This window comes from Saccopteryx bilineata, chromosome 8 (genome assembly GCF_036850765.1).
Source record: "Saccopteryx bilineata isolate mSacBil1 chromosome 8, mSacBil1_pri_phased_curated, whole genome shotgun sequence".
In the NCBI taxonomy this organism is placed as follows: Eukaryota; Metazoa; Chordata; class Mammalia; order Chiroptera; family Emballonuridae; genus Saccopteryx; species Saccopteryx bilineata.
The window spans coordinates 21,703,315-21,727,497 of record NC_089497.1 but is presented as its reverse complement, the minus strand read 5'-3'; the positions used below and the strand labels follow the sequence as shown (position 1 = coordinate 21,727,497).

General features: G+C 38.3%; 1 protein-coding gene across 2 annotated transcripts in view; it reads right to left on the bottom strand.

Annotated features, from left to right (window-relative positions):
• Positions 1 to 24,183, bottom strand: part of ZNF654 (zinc finger protein 654) — an 84,050-nt gene that overhangs the window by 44,268 nt on the left and 15,599 nt on the right. For both annotated transcript variants that reach the window (XM_066241475.1, XM_066241474.1), the window contains exon 2: positions 7,738 to 7,883. In XM_066241475.1, the coding sequence (XP_066097572.1) occupies positions 7,738 to 7,883 (146 nt within the window). The remainder of the gene's footprint in view (positions 1 to 7,737; positions 7,884 to 24,183) is intronic.

The window sequence follows — 24,183 nt, the reverse complement described above, 5'->3', positions numbered from 1 at the left end:
GGAGAGCTTACTGCCTATGTTTTCTTCTAAGATGCTTATGGTTTCACGGCCTACATTCAAGTCTTTTATCCATTTTGAGTTTATTTTTGTGAGTGGTGTAAGCTGGTGATCTAGTTTCATTTTTTTGCAGGTAGCTGTCCAATTTTCCCAACACCATTTGTTAAAGAGGCTGTCTTTACTCCATTGTATTTCCTTACCTCCTTTGTCAAATATCAGTTGTCCATAGAACTGTGGGTTTATTTCTGGGTTCTCTGTTCTATTCCATTGATCTATATGCCTGTTCTTATGCCAGTACCAGGCTGTTTTGAGTACAATGGCCTTGTAGTATAACTTGATATCAGGAAGTGTGATACCTCCCACTTTATTCTTCTTTTTTAAGATTGCTGAGGCTATTCGTGTCCTTTTTTGGTTCCATATAAATTTTTGGAATATGTGTTCTATATCTTTGAAGTATGTCATTGGTATTTTAATTGGTATTGCATTGAATTTATAAATTGCTTTGGGTAATATAGACATTTTAATGATGTTTATTCTTCCTAACCATGAGCACGGTATATGCTTCCACTTGTTAGTATCTTCCTTGATTTCTTTTATCAATGTTCTGTAATTTTCCGAGTACAAGTCTTTAGTCTCCTTGGTTAAGTTTACTCCTAGGTACTTTATTTTTTTGGTTGTAATTGTGAAGGGGATTGTTTCCTTAATTTCTCTTTCTGACTGTTCATTGTTGGTGTATAAAAATGCTTCTGATTTCTGAGTATTGATTTTATATCTTGCCACTTTGCTGAATTTATTTATCAGGTCCAGTAGTTTTTTGACTGAGACTTTAGGGTTTTCTATATACAATATCATATCATCTGCAAATAATGATAGTTTTACTTCTTCTTTTCCAACTTGAATGCCTTTTATTTCTTCTTCTTGTCTGATTGCTGTGGCTAGGACTTCCAGGACTATGTTAAATAAGAGTGGTGAAAGGGGGCACCCCTGCCTTGTTCCTGATCTTAAGGGGATTGCTTTGAAGTTTTGCCCATTGAGTATGATGTTTGCTGTGGGTTTCTCATAGATGGCTTTTATCATGTTGAGGTATGTTCCCTGTATTCCCACTTTGCTGAGAGTTTTGATCATGAATGGGTGCTGGATTTTATCAAATGCTTTTTCTGCATCTATTGAAATTATCATATGGTTTTTCTCCTTCTTTTTGTTTATGTGATGAATCACATTGATTGATTTACGAATATTGTACCAGCCTTGCCTCCCCAGAATAAATCCCACTTGATCATGGTGTATGATTTTTTCCATATATTGTTGGATCCGGTTTGCTAATATTTTGTTGAGGATTTTAGCATCTATATTCATCAGAGATATTGGCCTATAATTTTCTTTCTTTGTGTGGTCTTTGCCTGGTTTTGGAATCAGAATTATGCTCGCCTCATAAAAAGAGCTTGGAAGTCTTCCTTCCTCTTGAATTTTTTGAAATAGTTTGAGAAGGATAGGAGTTAGTTCTTCTTTGAATATTTGGTAGAATTCCGTTGTGAAGCCATCGGGCCCCGGACTTTTCTTTGTTGGGAGTTTTTTGATAACTGTTTCGATCTCCTTTAGTGTAATTGGTCTGTTTAAGTTTTCTGATTCTTCCAGATTGATTTTTGGAAGATTGTACGTTTCAAGGAATTTGTCCATTTCATCTAGGTTGTCTAGTTTTTTGGCATACAGTTCTTCATAGTATTTTCTTACAATATTTTGTATTTCTGTTGTGTCAGTTGTTATTTCTCCTCTCTCATTTCTAATTTTATTTATTTGAGTCCTCTCTCTCTTTTTCTTGGTGAGTCTACTTAAAGGTGCATCAATCTTGTTTACCTTTTCAAAGAACCAGCTCCTAGTTTCATTGATCCTCTGTATTGTTTCTTTAGCCTCTATGTCATTTATTTCTGCTCTAATCTTTATTATTTCCTTCCTTCTACTACCTTTGGGCTTTACTTGCTGTTCTTTTTCTAATTCTTTTAGATGCATGGTTAAGTTGTTTATTTGAGCTTTTTCTAGCTTCTGAAAGTGTGCCTGTAGTGCTATGAACTTCCCTCTCAGCACTGCTTTCGCTGTGTCCCATAAATTTTGAGTTGTTGTATGCTCATTGTCATTCGTTTCTAGGAATTTCTTTATTTCTTCTTTGATCTCATTCTTAATCCATTCATTATTTAACACCCTGCTATTTAGTTTCCATGTGTTTGAGAATTTTTGAGCTTTTCTGCTGTGATTCATTTCTAGTTTCATGCCGTTGTGATCGGAGAAAGTACTTGATATGATTTCAGTCTTCTTAAATTTGTTGAGAGCACTTTTGTGCCCTAACATGTGGTCTATCCTAGAGAATGTACCATGAGCACTTGAAAAGAATGTATATTCTGCTGCTTTAGGGTGAAAGGTTCTGAAGATATCTATTAAATCGAGTTGATCTAGTGTTTCCAATAAGTCTGCTGTTTCTTTGTTAATTTTCTTTCTTGAGGATCTATCTAGTGATGTTAGTGGGGTATTGAAATCCCCTACTATTATAGTATTGCTGTTGATCTCGCCCTTTAAATCCATCAAAGTCTGTTTTATATATTTGGGTGCTCCTATATTAGGTGCATAGATATTTATAATAGTTATATCTTCCTGTTGGATTACTCCCTTTATCATTATGTAGTGGCCTTCTTTATCTCTTACTATATCCTTTGTTTTAAAGTCCAATTTGTCTGATATAAGTATTGCTACCCCAGCTTTTTTTTCCATTTCCATTTGCATGAAACATTTTTTTCCATCCTTTTACCTTCAATCTGTGTGTGTCTTTTGTTCTAAGGTGTGTCTCTTGTAGACAACATATGTATGGGTCCTGTTTTCTTATCCACGCAGCTACCCTATGTCTTTTGATTGGATCATTTAATCCATTTACATTTAAGGTTATTATTGATATGTAGTTGTTTATTGCCATTTTCTTCTTTAAAGGTGTATTCCTTTTTCTTTTTTTTTTTCTGTATTCTTTTCCCACTTTATCTGTTTACACCAGGCCCCTTAATATTTCCTGCAGCATTGGTTTGGTTGTAATGAATTCCTTGAGTTGTTTTTTGTCTGGGAAGCTTTTTATTTCTCCTTCAATTTTAAACGATAGCCTTGCTGGATAAAGTAGTCTTGGTTGTAGGTTCTTGTTCTGCATTACTTTGAATATTTCTTGCCATTCCCTTCTGGCCTCAAGTGTTTCTGTTGAGAAGTCAGATGTCATCCTTATGGGGGCTCCTTTGTAGGTGATAACTTTTTTTTCTCTTGCAGCTTTTAATATTTTCTCTTTATCGCTTAGCTTTGGTATTTTAATTATGATGTGTCTTGGTGTAGGTTTCTTTGGGTTTCTCTTTAATGGAGTCCTCTGTGCTTCTTGGATTTGTGAGAGTTTCTCTTGCATTAATTTAGGGAAGTTTTCAGCTATGATATGATTGAACAAAGTCTCTATCCCTTGTTCTTTTTCTTCTTCTTCAGGAACCCCTATGATGCGGATGTTATTTCTCTTCATGTTGTCACAGAGCTCTCTAAGAGTTTCCTCTGACTTTTTGAGTCTTTTTTCTCTTTTCTTCTCTGCTTTCATGCCTTCATTCCAGTTGTCTTCTAACTCGCTGATTCGATCCTCTGCTCTATCTATCCTGTTTTTAATTCCTTCCATTGTGGTCTTTATTTCTGATATTGTATTTGTTGTCTCCAACTGATTCTTTTTTATACTTGCTATTTCTTTATTTAGGTTTTCAAACTCCCCCTCCATTGTTGTTCTAAGATCCCTAAGCATCCTTACAATCATTATTTTGAACTCCGCATCTGGAAGTTTGATTATTTCCATATCACTCAGTTCATCTCTCGAAAGTGTCTCTTGTGGTTTCATTTGGATTCCACTCCTTTGTTTTCTCATCTTCTTCTTCTTTTTTTTTTATTTGTAGAGTTGATTGAGTCTAGGCTTGGTGTTGTCTGCCTCCAGTTTTCAGTTGTGTTATTTTTAGGTCTTCGTGGGTTGGTATCAGCTATTATTTGTAATCCACTTTCGGATTTGGGCAGCTTTGAAGTCTTGATTTGTTTGTTTTCTTAACAGGTGATAGTCTTGTTAACTGATCTCAGCAGGGGGCTTCCTTGAAACTGTATCCAGGAATGCTGTGGGTGTAACCTGAGACGCTGAAGGTCTCTTCCTCCAACTAATCTCACTGGGGGCAGGGTTTTTTCTCTCAGCTTTAGTAGGGGGAGGTGTATCTCAGATCTCCATGGAGACCTGAGTTACTGCCCCTCCTCCCCACTTCTTGTTTTCAGCTGTGTCTTGTTGTGCTTATTGGAGCTGGATAGATGTCCGGAGATCTCTGATCCGGAAGCACTTCAGCTCTGTTTTGTGAAAGGTTCAGTCCCTCCCCCAGCTATGGCCGCCTCCAGCACGAATGAGTCAGCTTTTTTATTTTGTTTCTTGCATACCTTAGCCCCTCACAGTCTGTCCCTCTCCCTGTCTTTTCCACTTGGGAGATAAGCTGGTCTTTTCAACCCACCTTGCTCCCTGGTCGCCAGGTAAGTGGCTAGTAGTTTCTGCTCTTTTTCCTCTGTGAAATCCTCTCTGGGCTCTCAGCCTCACCCCCCTCCTTCCCTTCCTGTAAGCAGAGGAGATTCAGGCACTCCTTACCAGGATTATTGTGGCTTCCTCTTTGCTCCTTGGTTTTTGAGAGCTGTTCTTGCAGTTCAGTGTTGGTTTTTCATGCTGATTTTTTCTAAATTGATTTGTATTCCAGTTTGGTGTTGAGAGCTGGGTGTCTGTGCATCCGCCTACTCCGCTGCCATCTTCTCTCCCATTTCTAGTATTTTGAAATTCCTTTTATACAACATGCTGTTAATGTTTTAATACTATATATGTATGTATATATCTTTTCCACTCTCTCTGAAAACACTAATTACAGATTTTATAATTCTTTTAATTTTTTTTGTTTTAAATATTAACATTTTCTTACAAAATTTTGTTTGCTCGTTTTCATTGTATTTTTTCATGTTGAAAGTATTCCCCATGTGTCTGATGATTCCTGAATATTCATTATTGTTTAAGAATAAGGTCATAAGCAAATTAATTGGGGATCCTCTAACCATGTCTACAGTTTGGTGACTGGTGAGGTGTTTTGTTTTGTTTTTTAGGATAATTAAGTACCCAGCTAGCTGTCTCAAAGAGCTAGAATGTAAAAAAAAAAAAGTAGCAATACCATTTTTCCACCCTAGCCTTGGGCCTAAAGCCTGGTGATTGGCCGGTGTGGAAAACTGCAATTAATGCCTGTATCTACACCCTCCCAAAGTATCTCATTCCCTACTCTCCATTTCATACCTTTCCTGTTCAAATTCTACACCTTTCTCGGATGCTGTGGGTAGGGAGGAAGGGCAGATGACTTCCTCCTATCTTATAAAGCAAAGGGATAATTTTCATTGCTACTGGCAGTTTTAAAAAAATGTTTAAGAAATAAGTGATAAGTTGCTTAACAACAGGAACACGTTCTAAGAAATGTGTCAACAGGCTGTTTTGTCACTGTGTAACTATTAGATGGTATGAGCCTATTGCACCCCTAGGCTATATAGTATAGCCTATTGCTCTTAGGCTACAGCCTATACAGCACGCTACTGTCGTGAAGATTGTAGGCAAAAAAGTATTTGTATATCTACACATCTCTAAAAATAGGAAAGGTCCAGTAAAAAGGACTTTAAAAAAGGTAGCACCTGTATAGCTCACTTACTGTGAACACAGAGCATGTAGCGCTGGAAGTTGTGTGGGTGGGTGAGTGAGTGAGTGATGAGTGAGTGTGAAGGCCTAGGACACTACCGTACATTATCGTAGACTTTATAAATAGTATATATTTAGGCTACTCTACTATTATAAAATAAATGGGGGGTTTTTTTGTTACTAAATTAACCTTAGTTTACTATAACATTTTTACTTTCCTATATAAACTTAAATTTTTTTTAACTTTTAATTCTTTTAATAATAATTTGCTTAAAACAGTGGTTTTCAACCTTTTTACACTTGGGGACTGGTGAAAATCAGAAAATTATTTCAGGGACTGCTAAGGCAAAAGTCAGCGTGAGCAAGGGCAAATTCAACTAAGATCATTGTGTCTATAGTCTTCATACGTCAGGGTGGTTAACTTCCGCGGACTGGCAAGAAATTCCCGGCAGACTGGTCCATGAACCAGCTGCTGAAAAACACTGGCGGAAACACAAACAAATGTTGTGCAGTAGTACAAAAGTAATTTTTTTTAAAAAAGAATCTTTTTTATTTTAATATATTGATTTCAGCTGGGAGGGGGGGGAGAAAGAGAGAGACAGGAACATCAATCTGTTCCTGTATGTGTCCTGAACAGGGATCAAATCGGCAACCTCTGTGTTCAAGCCAATGCTCCAACCAATGGAGCTATCCCGCCAGGGCAGCAATTTCTTTCTTTATATCCTTATTCTATACGTTTTATTTTCTATTTTTAAATTTTTACTGTTTATACTCTTTTTGTTAAAAACTAAGATACAAATATACACATTAGCCGAGGCATAAACAGGGTGGGATCATCAATATCATTGTCTTCCAACCCACATCTTGTCCCACGGGAAGGTCTCCAGGGCAATAACACACACGAGTTGTATTCTCCTGTGATAACAATGCCTCTTCTGAAATATCTCCTGAAGGACCTGCCTGAGTCTCTTCCTGAGGTCTCACTGTTTTCAGAAATATGTCCGTGGTCATTTGTTTGGTTTCTTTTTTACCTCATAGATTTGCTTGTAAGCAGATAATGCACCATGAACTTCCCTTTCTATTAGTGAAAAACACAGCCTTGGTGATTTTTACAGCCTTTGCACTAAGACATTAGGATGGCTATACCACTAAGCAATGGGAAATTTCCAGCTCCATTATAAGCCTATGGGACTTCCGTGATACATGCAGTCTGTCATTGACCAAAACGGCATTATGTAGCACATAACTACATAAAAATAAATATATATAAATACAATAGTACATTTCACAAAAAAATACTTATTCTATATGATGTACCCATATATTCTACTGTGTTTTGTAATGTTGATAACTGATTTCAAAACCCATTGTGATGTGGTTGCAATCTGAGGCACAAAAAGCAAATTAAGTTGTAATTGCTTCTGCCGTGTTTGAATGACCAACTACTCATCTACCTGTTTTCTATCCTTCAGAAAATTGTTGAAATCTTTCATTCACTGATGATTCTTCCCTCTTTTCTCTTCACTGTATTTCTCTCTTTTACTTCTTTACTATAAATTTTAGTAGGATCTAGGAGGATAAAAGGATAACCACAAGTCCTGAGTCTGTGATCTCTAACTCAAAGTCCTCTACAGTACAAGTATTTATAAAACCAGGCGTTTCCTAACCTCTTTCTGGCCTATTTAAGGTCCCTCTGCTAACTGTGGTGGCCTTACTGGCTGCAGTCTGGGACTTACCATTATAGCCCGGCAATGCAATCTGGGGAATTCAAAAGGAAAGGAAAGTGCTGGTAGTGACCATACGATTCTATAGAACGATTCCTTTTACAACCAAAAGTAAAAGTAAACTTGTGGCTAAATGTTCAAAATTAAACATAAATACTTAAATGAGGAAATGGAAATTTCTTTTTGAGGGAAGACTTTAGGAAAGGTGCCTTTCTCAAAGAAATAATCAAAAACCAATTTTCAAATACACCATTATAAGTAGTAAAGAGTACTTACAAAGCAAGGCTACTCAGAACATACTGGACGTGCTCACATTCATCTGGGAATGACGCGCTGGCCGACGTGAAGCAGCAAAGTGCGGTCTGCAGAACCTGCAGCTGTGGCAGAGGGACCTGCCATCGCCCAGCGTAGTCTTCCACCACCTGCCGGGGAGGCAATCCACACGGCACATTATTACAGACATGCTCGCCACGGCTCCATCTGGAGAATCTGAATAAAACTTACGAGATAAATTAGGTAAGCATGAACATAAATGATGGGGAAAAGGGACTTTCTTAGATTTTCATCTAAAAATAAAATTATCTTTGAAAATGTGGAAAGAAAATATATCATAACTGGCTGTATTATTCAGTTGCCGAATCTTTACCAAACTTTCTAGCTTGTGTCAAAATACCAATTAATATTACATAGCTAGACAGCAGAATATAGTAATAACAAAAAGTAGCAATGAGTATGCAGTATTATTATCTTTATTTGTAAGACGGAACTCTAAGCCTTCTGACAACAAATGAGTAGTACAAATGTAGTGGTGTGATGCTCTGACTATGAAAATTGAAACTACTATATATATGAGGAGAAAAGAGTCTATAATATAATCAGTTTTGGCGCCATCAATGGGTAGGTCATTTACATTTCTGTTTATTACTTTTCTTCCCATAAAATGAAGATACTAATGCTTATCTTTCATGTTTACTCTGAAGTTATGTTGGGATAATTTATGACAAAACATTTTAGAACCATCAATTACTATAAAATATTGATTTATATCTAGTATATATCTATAAACCTATATACAATTATATCATGCAAGACTGCCGTATTAAAACAATGTATTATATAAATATTTAAAAATTTTACCACATAAAATGGGTTGGCAAACCATGGCCTATAAGCCAAATTTGGCCTGCAACCTGTTTTTGTACAACCCACTGCTAAAAATGGATGTGATATTTTTAAATGGTTAAAAAACATGTTTATGATATGTGAAAATCACATGAATTCAAGTTTCAATGTCCACACAGTTTTATTAAAACATATCCAGCTTCATTCATTTATGTATTACCTATAGCTGCTTTCCTGATAAACAGCCAAGTTGAATAGTTATCACAAATTACATGGCTCACAAAGCCTAAAATATTTAATGTCTACCCCTTTACAGAAAGTTTCCCAGCTCTGATTTAAAGGCTGGTAAAACTAATGCAGAGTAAAAAGGCGAGAACACCCAGACAGAGCTCAAGGACTTTTCATCCTAATCACTTCCTTTTGGGAGACATATAATTTTTCAAAAAGACTCTCTGTCAGACTTTATCTTTTCAAATATATTTTATAGAAAATGACCTTGAAAACTAGAGATGACAGCTCCCTCCAGACCAATGAGCCTATTTACTGTCCTGAATCTTCATGATGTCATCTTCTGGCGCAAAGGGCAGGCAGATCTGCTTGCAGACCACTATAAAAGACTAGGGTTCCCTGAGCTGTGACGAAAACCTATTTTGAATGCAGGATCCACCTAAGCTACTCACAACACCTTTGTATGACTTGCAGGGCGAGTAGAAACATCACAGACACAAAGCTCAGGCTGCTTGCTGTACCATGAGGAGTGAAGTCACTTATATCTCCCCCCGAGATTCCTGTCTTCTGTCAGCACTCCTGAGTCGGTGGCAAGCTTAAACTCAGACCCTTCACTGTTCTCTGACAATTACAAGTCGCAATATCAGGTAGTAAGCACATGTCTCCAATGTTTCTAGGACCATGTATGGATGAAAAATAGCTAGAGGGTACTACCTCTGTGAACTTGTACCCCCTTCCAGATCTTGTAGTCCTTACTAGTTGGAAAGTAAAAACTCCTACTAATTATGACGACCCCAAGTAGGGCAGACTTTTCTAAACCTCCGTAGGCTGAAAAAGAATGTTAGATAAAGAGTGGTTTCCTAGCTCCAAATTTCCTCTTGCTACAGGGTTTGACCAGCTTTACTGCCTCTTTTTGGCCACCTTAGCACCATTTTTGTCCCATAAAAAAAACAGTCAACTGATAGTCCCCAAATCTAACACAATAAAAGTCCTTGGCAGCAACACTTCCAATGTTTGCCACAAAACCCTTGAAGAGGCATAAAACTGGCTGAAATCTATATATCTTCTTACACTGTTTAATGACATGGCTGATACTATTAACATAACACTGTAACACCATTTCTCTTTTACGTATTTTTCTTAAAATATGTAATACTATATACATTATGTTGCCTTTTTACCTTGAATTTTTTCTCCTGCACTATAAGCGCTAGCATAAGCATTCAGCTAATGAGAACTGATACCATGACATTATAATATGCTGGCCATAGTGCAGCAAACAACACATCTGCCATTTTTCTTTTTCTTTTGTATTCTAATAAGAAATAGTCCTAGCCTAATAGCCAGAATAATGCTAACATTGCTGCAAAGAAATAATACTTACTTAGACTTCTAAAATCAACTATTACTACAATTCTAAACTCTCTGAGAAATGGTCTAAGAAACAGAGGGTCAGGATCTGCAGTCCATTTGAGACTGGTAGAAACTGTTTTATTTTCCTCTTTTGAAGGGCATAACAAACATTACTGTACTGCAATTTACTATAAATTATAGAAACTATATGAGTACTGCTAAAAGCAGTTCGAGCCAAAGCCAACAGAAGTATGCCATGACATAGGGGAGTTGAAGGGAAGAGCAGAGCTCCTGCCGAAGAACGAGGCTGAAGATTCCAAAGATCCTACAGCACCTTCTCAGCACTCCTGTTTACAGAAGTACATACCTTGCTCTATCAGGATACAGCATATACTACACGCTTCCATATTATTTACCAAGACAAATTATTGTGAGAATGAGCAGATTCATTCTGTGTCAAAACTGTAAAACAGTCTTAAGGTAAACCTATTCAGTTCAAATTATTTATACATTCACTATTTAAGAACATTAAAATATATCATTCAAAATAGTATGAATTGTGTCTCCCTAAAATTCATGTATTGAAGTCTTAAACTATATTTGGAGATAGGGCTTTTAGGAGGTAACTAAGGTTAAATGATGTCATAACGAAGGGGTCCTAATCAGATAGAACTGTGGCCTTATAAGAAGAGGAAAAGGGGTCTCTCTCTGTCTCCCCACATGTCTGCCCTGAGGCAAGGCCACGGTGAGGCCCACAGAGAAGGCAGCCCTCTCTAAGCCAGGGAGAGTCTTCTCTACAACCCGACTGACACTCTCATCTCAAACTTCCAGCCACTAGATTCGGGAGAAAATTACCTTCTGTCGCTCAAGCCGCCAAATCTGTGGTATTTTCTTATGGCAACTGGAGCTGACTAATATACAAGTATGTAAAAATAATACAAATGTAGCAAATATAAGAACCCCACCCCAAAATGTTTCTTTATTGATCTCTTTTTTCTAACATAACAATAAAGATTACCAAACACAAATTTGTCACTGAGCAAACACCCCTCTTGATTTTGATCTAGGTAATGATCGATTAGATCATTAACACAGTATCAAGCATGACTTTATTTCTATTAGTTGGCCATTCACAACCCTGTCAGTTTCCTCCCCGAAGTCTCCCATTCTCATCAACTTTCAATGTTTCACACCTCACAGTTCCCAAGTGTCAAACTGTTCATTCTTTTTTATTTATTTATTTATTTATTTTTACCAAGACAGAGAGAGTCAGAGAGGGATAGACAGGGACAGACAGACAAGAACGGAGAGATGAGAAGCATCAATCATTAGTTTTTCGTTGCACATGGCGACACCTTAGTTGTTCATTGATTGCTTTCTCATACATGCCTTGACCGTGGGCCTTCAGCAGACCAAGTAACCCCTTGCTTGAGCCAGTGACCTTGGGTCCAAGCTGGTGAGCCTTTGCTCAAACCAGATGAGCCCGCACTCAAGCTGGTGACCTTGGGGTCTCGAATCTGGGTCCTTCTGCATCCCAGTCCGACACTCTATCCACTGTGTCACCGCCTGGTCAGGCAAACTGTTCATTCTTAATTTCAATGCTTGTTTATATAGTGAATACATCCACTTTCTAAACCTGATTAAAGAAACCAGAAGACACATTACTATTTCCTTCCATTATAAGAAAGTAAAAAAGTGGCTGGTACACAGGCCTGTATTAATCTGTTGAACAAAGATTAATACAATCTGCCTATTGAGTAAATTTGTTAATTTTCCTAAAATAAACATTATAATGAACACTGAGTTTTTCCCTACCCCTTTCAGTCTGATTATTCATTTGTAATGTATCTATCATATATATATAAATATATATATATTTCCATGTTCTGTCTACTGAGAGGGCCTAGGAGCAATGACATTCCAGTAACATTCAGTAATATTATGCATACTTAGGGCCTAAATCTTGGTTACTGAACACTGTACTCAAAAAAAGAAAAAAAGAAACTTGGGCTACTCAAGAACAAGGAGGCTGGGCTCCTAAAGACCTCCTACAGCAGGGCTAGAGCAGGAGAAATACAAGATGAGACTGGAACATTTTGTGGTGCCAAAAGTAATGAAATGCTAAAAGGGGGGGAGATTTAAATACACATGGGGCTATCCTGAATGGGCTCCTAATTGCTAAAGATGGAACAATTTGAGAAATAAAATAAATGATGGTAATACTGGACTTTAATCCATGGAACCAGATAAATATCTATGAGTCCATACTAATACAAAGAATCAAATAAATAAATAAATGCCAGACATGAGACAGCTCTTCCTCACAGTAGAACCCCAATAAATAAACGTGGAAGAAAAGAAATAGATAATCACCATTAGACAAATATACAACAATGCAGACAAAATCCATGGATCAACACTACTATTAGTGGGGGAAAGCTTGAGGAGATGCAGAATTTGTAGTCTCAAAGTATCTCCCGTAAAACATTTATCCACTACAAAGAGAAATATATTAGCTTAACTTTAGAAGTAGAGAAACCCCATAGACACAAATTTAACTAGGGTTACCAAGGTAAATATGACAGGAAGTAATAAAACATATTATCATAAATTTCTTGATACAATATAACAAGACACAATGGCATTTTTGTGGTACTTTTGCCAAAATGCATAAACTCATTCCAAACGTGAGAAATCATTAGACAAATTCAAACTGAATGATATTCTTTTTAAAATATATTTTTTAGATTTTATTTATTGATTTTTTGGAGGGGGGTTGGGGGGTAGTGAGGGGGGAGGGAGAGAGAGGGAGGAAGGAAGAGTGAGAAGGAAGGGGGAAAGTGGGAAGCATCTTTTCATAGTAGTTGCTTCCTGTATGTGCCTTGACTGGGCAAGCTCAGGGATTCGAACCAGCGACCTCAGCATTCCAGGCTGATACTTTATCCACTGTGCCACTATAGGTCAGGCCTCAAACAGAATAGTCTAAGGCAGTGGTCCCCAACCCCCGGACCGCGGATCGGTACTGTTCCGTGGGCCATTTGGTACTGGTCTGCAGAGAAAGAATAAATAACTTACATTATTTCCATTTTATTTATATTTAAGTCTGAACGATGTTTTATTTTTAAAAAATGAACAGATTCCCTCTGTTACATCCATCTAAGACTCACTCTTGATGCTTGTCTCAGTCACGTGATACATTTATCCGTCCCACCCAAAAGGCCAGTCCGTGAAAATATTTTCTGATCTTAAACCGGTCCGTGGCCCAAAAAAGTTTGGGGACCACTGTTCTAAGGGAAAACTGATTAGTTTATCAAGGTCATGAAAAACAAGGAAAAACTGAAGAACTGTTATAGAGTAGAAGAGACTAAGGAGAAATAAAAGCTAAGTTCAATGTTAGATCAGAAATAACATCCTGGAATAGAAAAAGCATTTAGTGGAAAAACTGGTAAATCCTTTTTTTTTTTTTAGTGTGTGTGAAAGAGAGAGGGTGGGGGGAAGGGAGAGAGATGAGAAGCATAAAGTCATAGTAGCAGCACTTTTTAATTGTTCATTGATTGCTTCTCATATGTGCCTTGACCAGGGCCTCCAACTGAGCCAGTGACTCCTTGCTCAAGCCAGCAACCTTGGGCTCAAGCCAGTGACCTTTGGGCTCAAGCCAACAACCTTAAGGCTCAAGACAGCAGCCATGGGATCGTGCTGATGATCCCAACTCAAGTTGGTGAACCTGCATTCAAGCCCAATGAGCCCACACTCAAACCAGCGACCTCAGGGTTTCAAGCCTGTGACCTCAGCATGCCACTGTGGATAGCCAGTGGTCTACCCATTGCACCGTCACCAGGGAGGCAAAATCGGTAAATTTCTAATACGGTATATCATTATTACCTCAATGTTATTTTCCTGTTCATGGTAACTACTGTTTTCTATTAAGCTCAAATTTTTAAGTGTTATTTAAAAACAAAACTATTTTGTTCCAACTTTTTACCTCAAATTTCAATGTTATTTATTTTCTGAAGGTTATTTTATAATATAAGTACAATTCTGTATTTACTTTCCCTACTTTGTTTCCTGACTACACATCAAGATTTAACCTTGCTCTTTAACAGTCAGATGGAAAAATAAAGCAGGTAGGTTGGCAGCATTGTGGAAAGAGTATAGGTTTTGGAATCAAACAACCCTGGCTTTGTCAATTAATAGTTGTGTTATATTAACTAAGTTATACTTCTCAGTATAGGTTTCCTATAAAATGAATTTAACATCTCTTGAATCATAGAACTATTGGAAGAACTAAGTAAGAAATATATTAAACACTTGGGTAATTCCTGGCACATAAGAAACAAGAGCTATTATTACCAGTATATTTTGTTTCAAGAAAATGGCAAGGTTAAACTTACTATGGTGACGACTTCATCACATCATTCTGAACTATTTAGTTATTTGTCTCAAAGTATGAGTAAGTACAACAAATTTTACTCACTTTTGGCCAGCAGACAGGCCACTCCCAAATAAATTCTATTTTAAAATTACCGCTGCATTTCAACTATTTAGTTCAGTACTCATTGACAATGAAGCATATCCTAGATACAGCAATATAAATAAAACACTTCATGCCTGAACATATAGCTGAGGATTCTTTTTTCACCCCACAAGTTTCTAATGAGAGTCAAGATGATAAAGAAAAGCTCTGTTCAAAAAAAAGAGAGTCACTTGTTACTTGACTTTTTCTAAAATTAAAGTCATGTTAAAAAAAATTAGCAATGGTTCAGAAGTATATGCTAGTAAATTAAAGTTGTATGAAATTTGCAAAGGGCATAATCTTTAGTAATAAGCAACCTAAAACCTAATTCTTTTGGGGGCTAAAAAAAGCATACTATTAGTTCAGCTCATTACTCCTTATTAGTTCTATAACATTAAGGTGTTTAATAGGTTCTGTAAATGTAATATGACTAAACTTTTTACAAAATGGAAAATGGAGTAAGCACCTCCAAATCTTTATTCCATATCATCTTAATATTAAAAGTAATCTTCATGATTAACTAGTCAAAGCTACCAAGCATAGCAGGAATATCACTGTCAGAAGGCTCTAAACTACTTCCTTGCGTTCTCCGCATCCATATGCTTATGAGGCAGGCCATGGTCTTCCAAGGACTCCCTGAGTATCTGCTTAAACTCCCAAGTTTCCTCTTAAGCAGCTCCAAACAGGGTAAGTAGCAGTCTCATTTTTAAGGCTTTAGATACATTTTGATCCCAAATTTTTCATTTGATTCCAAACTCACTAGGAATAGTGAATATATCAAACACTTCCTCTTCACAAGTATTAAAACTGACACATACACAGGGGAACTCCAAAATATATGCATAAGAAAACGTATATGAATGTCAAGTGGGAATGTAGGGTGAACAAATCTCCTTGTGTGAACACGTTAATGTCTTCATCACCCAGGCGAGCCGAGCAGAACTGCCTCTGACTTCAGTGTAGGATGGCCTGGCCACGGATGATACTGTACAGCTGAGGTGATGATTGTAATTTTGCTGTTTTTAATGTCTTTTAGTCAGACACATTTTTTAGATATTGGTAAGTGGACTTTTTTTGTTGTTTCTTCTCTCTGGTTTTCAATAAAGACTACAAGCCAGAGCTTGGGTCTTATCACATTAGTGTGTGAATGTCTAGCCTTTAAACCGTTAATATTAGTCCTAGATTAGTTTATCTAATTCTATCCCTCTCTCTTAATTTAGTTCTCAAATAACAGCTCTTCATTTCATGTGGCTTGTACAATGGCTTCTAGAATCACTTTCATAATATGGTCTCAAGTAGCTCCTGAGACTGATAAGGATGTAAGTGATCTAATCAAAGCTGTAGATATCAAACTTTTATCTGAATTTAACAAAGATAGCCAATGGATTTTATGAAGTGAACAGATAAAGAAAGGCATATTATTATATACACTATATAAATCTGTTTCTTATGCAGAAGAAAAGCTCAGTAAAATTATTACAAATCCAGAGACCAAAGGGAGACTTTAAAAGGCCTGTGCCTCAAACACTATAGGTACCAGGTATGCTCAGTCTCAAGAACTAAACTTGTTTGAAAAAGATTACACACTTACAATTAAAATAACAGTTTGAGAGTTAAAGAAATAAAGGTTATGATAAATAAGATAGAAAAAGGGGACTCCTTTAAGAATAAGTTCACTCTAAGCAGCTAAACTACACAGCTAAACTTCTTCTATCTGAAGAAGAAATACATACACCAGAACCACGTGTTCTTGAAGATGAAATTGGGTGGGGGGGGGAGGCGTATTTCAGTTGTTACTATTAAAAGGAAGGGTGAACTGGTTCCAAACCAACCAACAGAGGATGGAATCTCAGAGTGAACCAGAATGGAAATCCATTATGGCAAAATGCTCTTTTAAAGCAAGTCCATAATAAGTGCAAGTGAAAAACCACACCTTGAAAGCTGAGATTGCTATATAAGGTAACATAAAGTCTGTACAGATTTGAAAGGTTTAAAAAAAAAGCTGAAGATTACTTTAAAATACCTGAAGCATTTCAGGTGCATTTCAAATTACTACAGATGCTCTTTTACTTACAATGGAGTTATAGCTAGTTAAACTCATCATAAGATGAAAATATGTATTAAATGTAGAAATTCATAACCTACCAAACATCATAGCTTAGCTTAAATGCTCAGAACACTTACATTAACCCACAACTGGGCAAAGAAATCTATCACAATGCCTATTTTATAATAAAGTATTGAATATGTCATGTAATTTATTGACTATCGTACTAAAAGTGAAAAATAGAATAGTTATATGGGTATTTATTGTTAATGGACATAGCTGAAAGCCCACTGAAATATAGGTGGGCATTTTGTACACATGAGGGGATATAAAAACACAAAACACAATATCCAAAAATAATGGCAACACAGTACTATAGGGTATCAGTTGTTCACCGCATGATCACATGACTGACTAGAAGCTAAGGCTAGCTGCCCCTGCTTGGTGTCATAGAGAGTCTTACTACACATATCACTAGCCCAGGAAAAGATCAAAATTCTAAATTCGAAGTATGGGTTACTGAATGCATATTGCCCGTGTACTGTCATAACATAAAGTAAAAAAAAAACCTAAGTATAATAGAAGCATTGTAAGTTAGGACTGTCTATGGTTATCACAGAGCACAATGTGCAGGATGGCATGGTGCCACAAAGCCAAGTGCCCCCAAAACTCCAAGTTAGGCCTCTGGGTGAGAATAAGGAAATGCAACACTAAAGAAAAAATAGGGGGTCAGTCCCAGGTTTGAGGTTGAGCTGTAAGATCTTCTTAAGTCAGGAAGATGAGAGTGGGCAAAATCAGTGTCCAATGAATGCTTCTTGATGAACTCAGAATTCCTTGACTTCCATATCTGACACCATGGGAGTCTTATAAAGAGATACTTGAAGAAAAATAAAACCAGGGCTCAAAAGCTAAAAGAAAGGAAAAGGACAACTGGAGAGGCCAATTTAGAATAGGCTAAATTATAAACAAAAAGAAAATCCAACTATGTTTATCTGAAATGTCACAGCCTGTTGCTACTGAAAGAAATATACAAAAAAGTAATATTTATTCTGCTAATGGAGTAGAACTAATTGTGCAAGGCCTAGAACAGTTAAAAGCAGAGTTAAAAAAAAAAGTCTGGAGCTGGTGGCAGCAGAGATATTGTCTTCAATAAGTTCCTATGAGAGCAGACATTAGAAATATTAAAAACAGCTTTATTTCATGTACTTTCTTACAGTTATTATCAAAATATAGGGCATAACAAGACTGCTTTTATGACTTTAGTTCAATAGGCCTAGAAATTGCAGGGGGAGTGGCAACAGCCAGGGTAGAACAGGACTAAAAAGGATAGAGAAATCCAGAGACAGAGAAGGGCAGAACACAGGCGGGGGGACTGTGCTTTGAGCATGACATACTAGAAGTGATACACTCTTCACAGGTGGCAGTATAGAAAGTGCGGCGCTAAACGGAACCCACACTTAGTGAGGCACAGGCGTCCAGGACAGCACAGAAGAGATGGGCATGAACCTTTTCACATGAAGGAAATCTAGAGGAGGAAACATGAAGACCTGCTACCTAAGGCTGCCAGCCATGGAAATTTGTACACTTTGCAAGACAGAAATTCAGATACAACTTTCGAGTAAGTAGATATGTTGGGGCTAAGCACTCCCATCCACAAAAATATGGTAAAACATACACACTGGCACAATTAATTAACCACTTGATAAATTTTCCCAGTAAAGCTAAGTACAAGTTACAGGCTTTGGCAGGTGGTACAAATGACTGGCACCCGGGTGAGGCTGAAGCCAAAACTGACTTGGTACCGTTTCCTGTGTCTTCATCTTCCCTCTGCTATCACTATTGCCTACCAGCAGAAGTAATGTGAGTGAACTATACTGTGTACTAAGTTCAAGGAACTACTAGTGTTTCCAAATTTGAAGGGTACTGGGCTGAGTAGAATAATAAATGTTTATCCTCCTGACCTTCCTGATTCTTAAAAAAGTAAGAAACAAAAAATATTGGGGGTTAAGTAATTCTCATTGAGAGGTGTAAGAGAAGCCACTCCCATCAGAGGAAAACAACCCAAGGTACAAGAGAAAATCCCCAGTGCTAACCAGAGGCATATGAGCAACCCACTGGCTTTGACTAAGCAATACTCTGGGAAGGTTGTGGGTGCTTAACCTCTTTGGACTCTAAATATTAATTTCTCTTTGTGAACTTCATAGTGGCAGACGATTCATTTGATCTAATTAGACAGGACTGTTATTTTTTATAGATACTTGGCCCACTATCCACAAATTAAAACCTGACAGGAAATTTTTTAAAAAATTTTTTAATAATTTTATTTTTAATGGGGCGACATCAATAAATCAGGATACATATATTCAAAGATAACAAGTCCAGGTTATCTTGTCATTCACTTATGTTGCATACCCATCACCCAAAGTCAGATTGTCCTGTCACCTTCTATCTATTGATAGTTTTCTTTGTGCCCCTCCCCCTTTCCCTCTCCCCCCTCCCCCCATAACCACCACACTCTTATCAATGTCTCTTAGTCTCACTTTTATGTCCCACCTACGTATGGAATAATGCATGCAGTTCCTGGTTTTTTCTGATTTACTTATTTCACTTCGTATAATATTATCAAGATCCCACCATTTTGCTGTAAATGATCTGATGTCCTCATTTCTTATGGCTGAGTAGTATTCCATAGTGTATATGTGCCACATCTTCTTTATCCAGTCATCTATTGACGGGCTTTTTGGTTGTTTCCATGTCCTGGCCACTGTGAACAATGCTGCAATAAACATGGGGCTGCATGTGTCTTTACGTATCAATGTTTCTGAGTTTTTGGGGTATATACCCAGTAGAGAGATTCCTGGGTCATAAGGTAGTTCTATTTTCAGTTTTTTGAGGAACCACCATACTTTCTTCCATAATGGTTGTACTACTTTACATTCCCACCAACAGTGTATGAGGGTTCCTTTTTCTCCACAGCCTCTCCAACATTTGCTATTACCTGACTTGCTAATAACAGCTAATCTAACAGGTGTGAGGTGGTATCTCATTGCAGTTTTGATTTGCATTTCTCTAATAACTAACGAAGATGAGCATCTTTTCATATATCTGTTGGCCATTTGTATTTCTTCCTGGGAGAAGTGTCTGTTCATGTCCTCTTGCCATTTTTTTATTGGATTGTTTGTTTGTTGTTGAGTTTTATGAGTTCTTTGTATATTTTGGATATTAGGCCCTTATCTGAGCTGTTGTTTGAAAATATCATTTCCCATTTAGTTGGCTTTCTGTTTATTTTGTTATCAGTTTCTCTTGCTGAGCAAAAACTTCTTAGTCTGATGTAGTCCCATTCATTAATTTTTGCCTTCACTTCTCTTGCCTTTGGACTCAAATTCATAAAATGCTCTTTAAAACCCAGGTCCATGAGTTTAGTACCTACTGACAGGAAATTTTAAACGTAAAAACTATTATAGGTAAACTAACTCTCAAACACAGAAACAGTCTCTATTAAAAAGCCTTATACTCTAAGTACTGAAGTATTTCTAAAAATAGAAAAGAAATTTTGAGTTCTATAAATTTCAATAATCTTTATCATTGGTTACCTAAAAATGCATTGTTCTTTTAAAAATTTATTGATTTGAGAGAGAGAGAGGGAGAGAGAGAGAGAGAGAGAGAGGAAAGAAAGGAGAGAAACACTGATTTGTTGTTCCACTTATTTACGCATTCATCAGTTGATTCTCATGTGTCCTGACCAGAGATCGAACCTGCAGTCTTGGCATATGGGGATGACACTCTAACCAACTGAGCTACCTAATCAGGCTGAAAATGCAATGTTCATAAATGGGGATCAGTAGCCTCAAGATGAATAAAAATGTCCACCGGGGCTAATGACTAGCAATTTTGGGGACTCTTTCTCTCTCTCTCTATCTTTCTTTCTCTCTTTCTCTCTCTCCTCCCTCCCTCTTTCTTACTTTACCTCCCCTCCCTCCCTCCCTCCCTTTCTCTCTCTCTCTCTCTCTTTCTTTCTTTAAGAATGCATTCACTCTTTAAATCCAATAGTCAAAAATCCACTGTCCATTTAGGCCCCTTAACTGTTCCTTCTACCATTTACTGCTAATACTACCACCACAGCCCCAGACATTTACACTAGAACCCAATGCAATTTCACAAAATTCTTTGTACCTTGTCTTCACATTCAACCAGATGCCCTTTACGTCATTTCCATTATTCTTGAAACTGTTCCTGGATCTCCACTTTCACTGTCATTACCCAGCCAGGCCCTCAGCGCTCGTTTTCTGAAATATTGCAATCAGTTCTTTTTGGTATAGGCTTTCATTCTTTAGCTCCTTCATCTTCAAGTTTGAGATTAATGATGATACTGCCTTGCACTTAAACCTACAGATCAGAGGTCAGGAACCTTTTTGGCTGAGACAGCCATGAATGCCACATATTTTAAAATGTAATTCCGTGAGAGCCATACAACGACCTGTGTATGTTACACATTAGCCAATAAAAATTGGGTGGTGTCCTGGAGGACAGCTGTGATTGGCTCCAGCCACCTGCAACCATGAACATGAGCAGTAGGAAATGGATGAGATACATTAATTCTCATAATACATGAGAATGTTTTATATTTTTAACATTTTTTTAATTAAGATTTGTCTGTGAGAGGGGAGTAACACCGAGGACAGAGGTTATGGGAGCCAAATTCTGCCTACTACATCTGGCTGTTCAGACTTCTGGAAGATCTTTTGTTTTCCTGACAAAAGGAACAGAAATGGATCAAGACAAGATGGCGCTGGAGTAGGCGGACATACCAACATCTACCTCCCAGAACTAAAGTGGATTACAAACTAATTTTAAGAACTAGCATCTGGAACAACCAACTTTGAACTAAACTAAGAGGACTCTTCAACCAAGGAACGCTGAAGAAGCCACACCGAGACTGGGGTAGTCACATCCTGGAACTCCTACGGGTCTACCATATCATACTTTTTACTTTAAAAAAAAAAATTTACATTTCTTTTGAATGCTGATGAACAGGAGACATCAAATCTTTTTCGCCTGCAAACTACTACCTTCTTTGTTAGATCCAGCTAATAACACTGTTTTGTCTTTTTCCAAATAGCTCCAGATATATGGAAAAGGTTTATATAGGTGGATGGGGATCCTCAAACGCTTCAGCGAGATCTTCTGAGCATGGCTTTTAAGATACCTAAAGGCAGAAAAAGCCCAATAGAGATCAGGGGAACTACCAGCTTTTAGGATACACCCTTAAAGGCTCCAATGCCCCAAAGGGGTTTCATAGGATGCCATCTGGGTCCTGCTTCAATAGTGGAAAGGAAGGTCATTGAGCTAAAGCCTGCCAGGCTTATATGCCTCTGCTGTGAGGAAACAGGGACACTGGAAGGTAGGCTTCCCCCTAGCTCCTCTAAGGGAGGGTTCAGTCTCTTCCAGCCCTGCTCCACACACCTATGACCTAACCTTGCCCAGAAAGCTAGGGTTTGCCACTGAAGGCTGAAGGTGCCCAGGGCCGTCGGCTCCATCTACAACACTGTGGACGAGCCTAGGGTATTTCTTTCAAGAAGCAGGTAAACTGATCTCATTTGCACAAGGGCCACTTAACTATGTTTTGCCTGAATAGTTAGGTTTTTTATTCTTCCCTCAAAGATCTCTGTTGTGGGTGTTGACAGTCCTAGTTTCTGCTGCTTTGCTTAATATATAGTGTTTCCTTTATCCCTCCTACCTCAATGCCCCACTCATATTTCAGGCTGGGACCTACTCCTAATTTAGAGCTCTCTTTCCCCCTTTTGCCAACTTCTATTATGAATCTACCTTTGCCACCCAGCTTAGTGTATCCCAAGGTTCTCTTTACCATGCCACAGTCGCAGAGCTCCAGGGAAAAGCAACCTGGTCTCATCTCTCCAGGCAGAGGAGAACAGAAGCTCCATATCCACGCATGCTGCAAATGGCTTTTCCAGTCTACCTGAATCATTACCAGCTAGAAGCAGCGGTCATTGGGACTTGGACATGAGCTGCAAAGTATAGAATGGTGACAACTCCAGTGCCATGCGGACTTTTCCTGGATGTGGACTTTTCCTGGACTCCTGCTCCCTGTGACAGCTCCTAACAGACTGAACTGTGGTTGGGTTGCATTTTTCAGGGATTTGGCATGGTGATGGGGCCAACTTGGACTTGGTGAACATGTTAAGGACACTACTCTTTTATGGATTCTTGCTGTATTGGCCAAGAGTTTGCTTAAAGGCTTTTAATGACTATAAAAAAAATAGAAGACTGGATAAAGAAGATGGGGCACATATACACCATGGTATACTATTCAGCTAGAAGAAATGATGACATTGGAGCACTTACAGGAGAATGGTGGAATCTTGATAACATTATGCGGAGTGAAATAAGTGAATCAGAAAAAAACAAGAACTGCAGGATTCCATACATTGGTGGGACATAAAAACGAGACTAAGAGACATGGACGAGAGTGTGGTGGTAACGGGGGGTGGAGGGAGGTAAGGAGGGAGAGGGGTAGGGGGAGGGGTATGGAGAGGACTGGATAGAGGGTGACGGAGGACAATCTCTCTTTGAGTGATGGGTATGCAACAGAACTAAATGACAAGATAACCTGGAAATGTTTTCTTTGAATATATGTACCCTGATTTATTGATGTCACCCCATTAAAATAAAAATTTATTTATAAAAAAAAAAAAAAAGGATTTGTCTGTGAGCCAGATGCAGCCATCAAAAGAGCCACACCTGGCTCGCGAGACATAGGTTCCCGACCGCTGCTATAGATCCTACAAAATTCAAACTATTAAGTCATGATCTGGACCAGTCCATTTTTCTAATCTTAATACCCACAAATACTTTTCTAAATATATATTGTAACCTAGTGGCTCTCTACCTTAAGAACACAGCAGAATGATCTGAAAGACTTAGGAAAAACAAAAATTGCTGGGCCCCAACCCAAGTGTCAGATTCTGCAGCTCTGGGTGAGGCTGAGAATTTATATTGTTAATGGTGTTTAGGTGGTGCTCCTGCTGGTCAGGAGAAGCCCACTTTTAAGAATCACAATTCTAGCCCTGGCCGGTTGGCTCAGCGGTAGAGCATCGGCCTAGCGTGCAGAGGACCCGGGTTCGATTCCCGGCCAGGGCACACAGGAGAAGCGCCCATTTGCTTCTCCACCCCTCCGCCACGCTTTCCTCTCTGTCTCTCTCTTCCCCTCCCGCAGCCAAGGCTCCATTGGAGCAAAGATGGCCCGGGCGCTGGGGATGGCTCTGTGGCCTCTACCTCAGGCGCTAGAGTGGCTCTGGTCGCAACATGGCGATGCCCCGGAGGGGCAGAGCATCGCCCCCTGGTGGGCAGAGCTGTCGCCCCTGGTGGGCATGCCGGGTGGATCCCGGTCGGGCGCATGCGGGAGTCTGTCTGACTGTCTCTCCCTGTTTCCAGCTTCAGA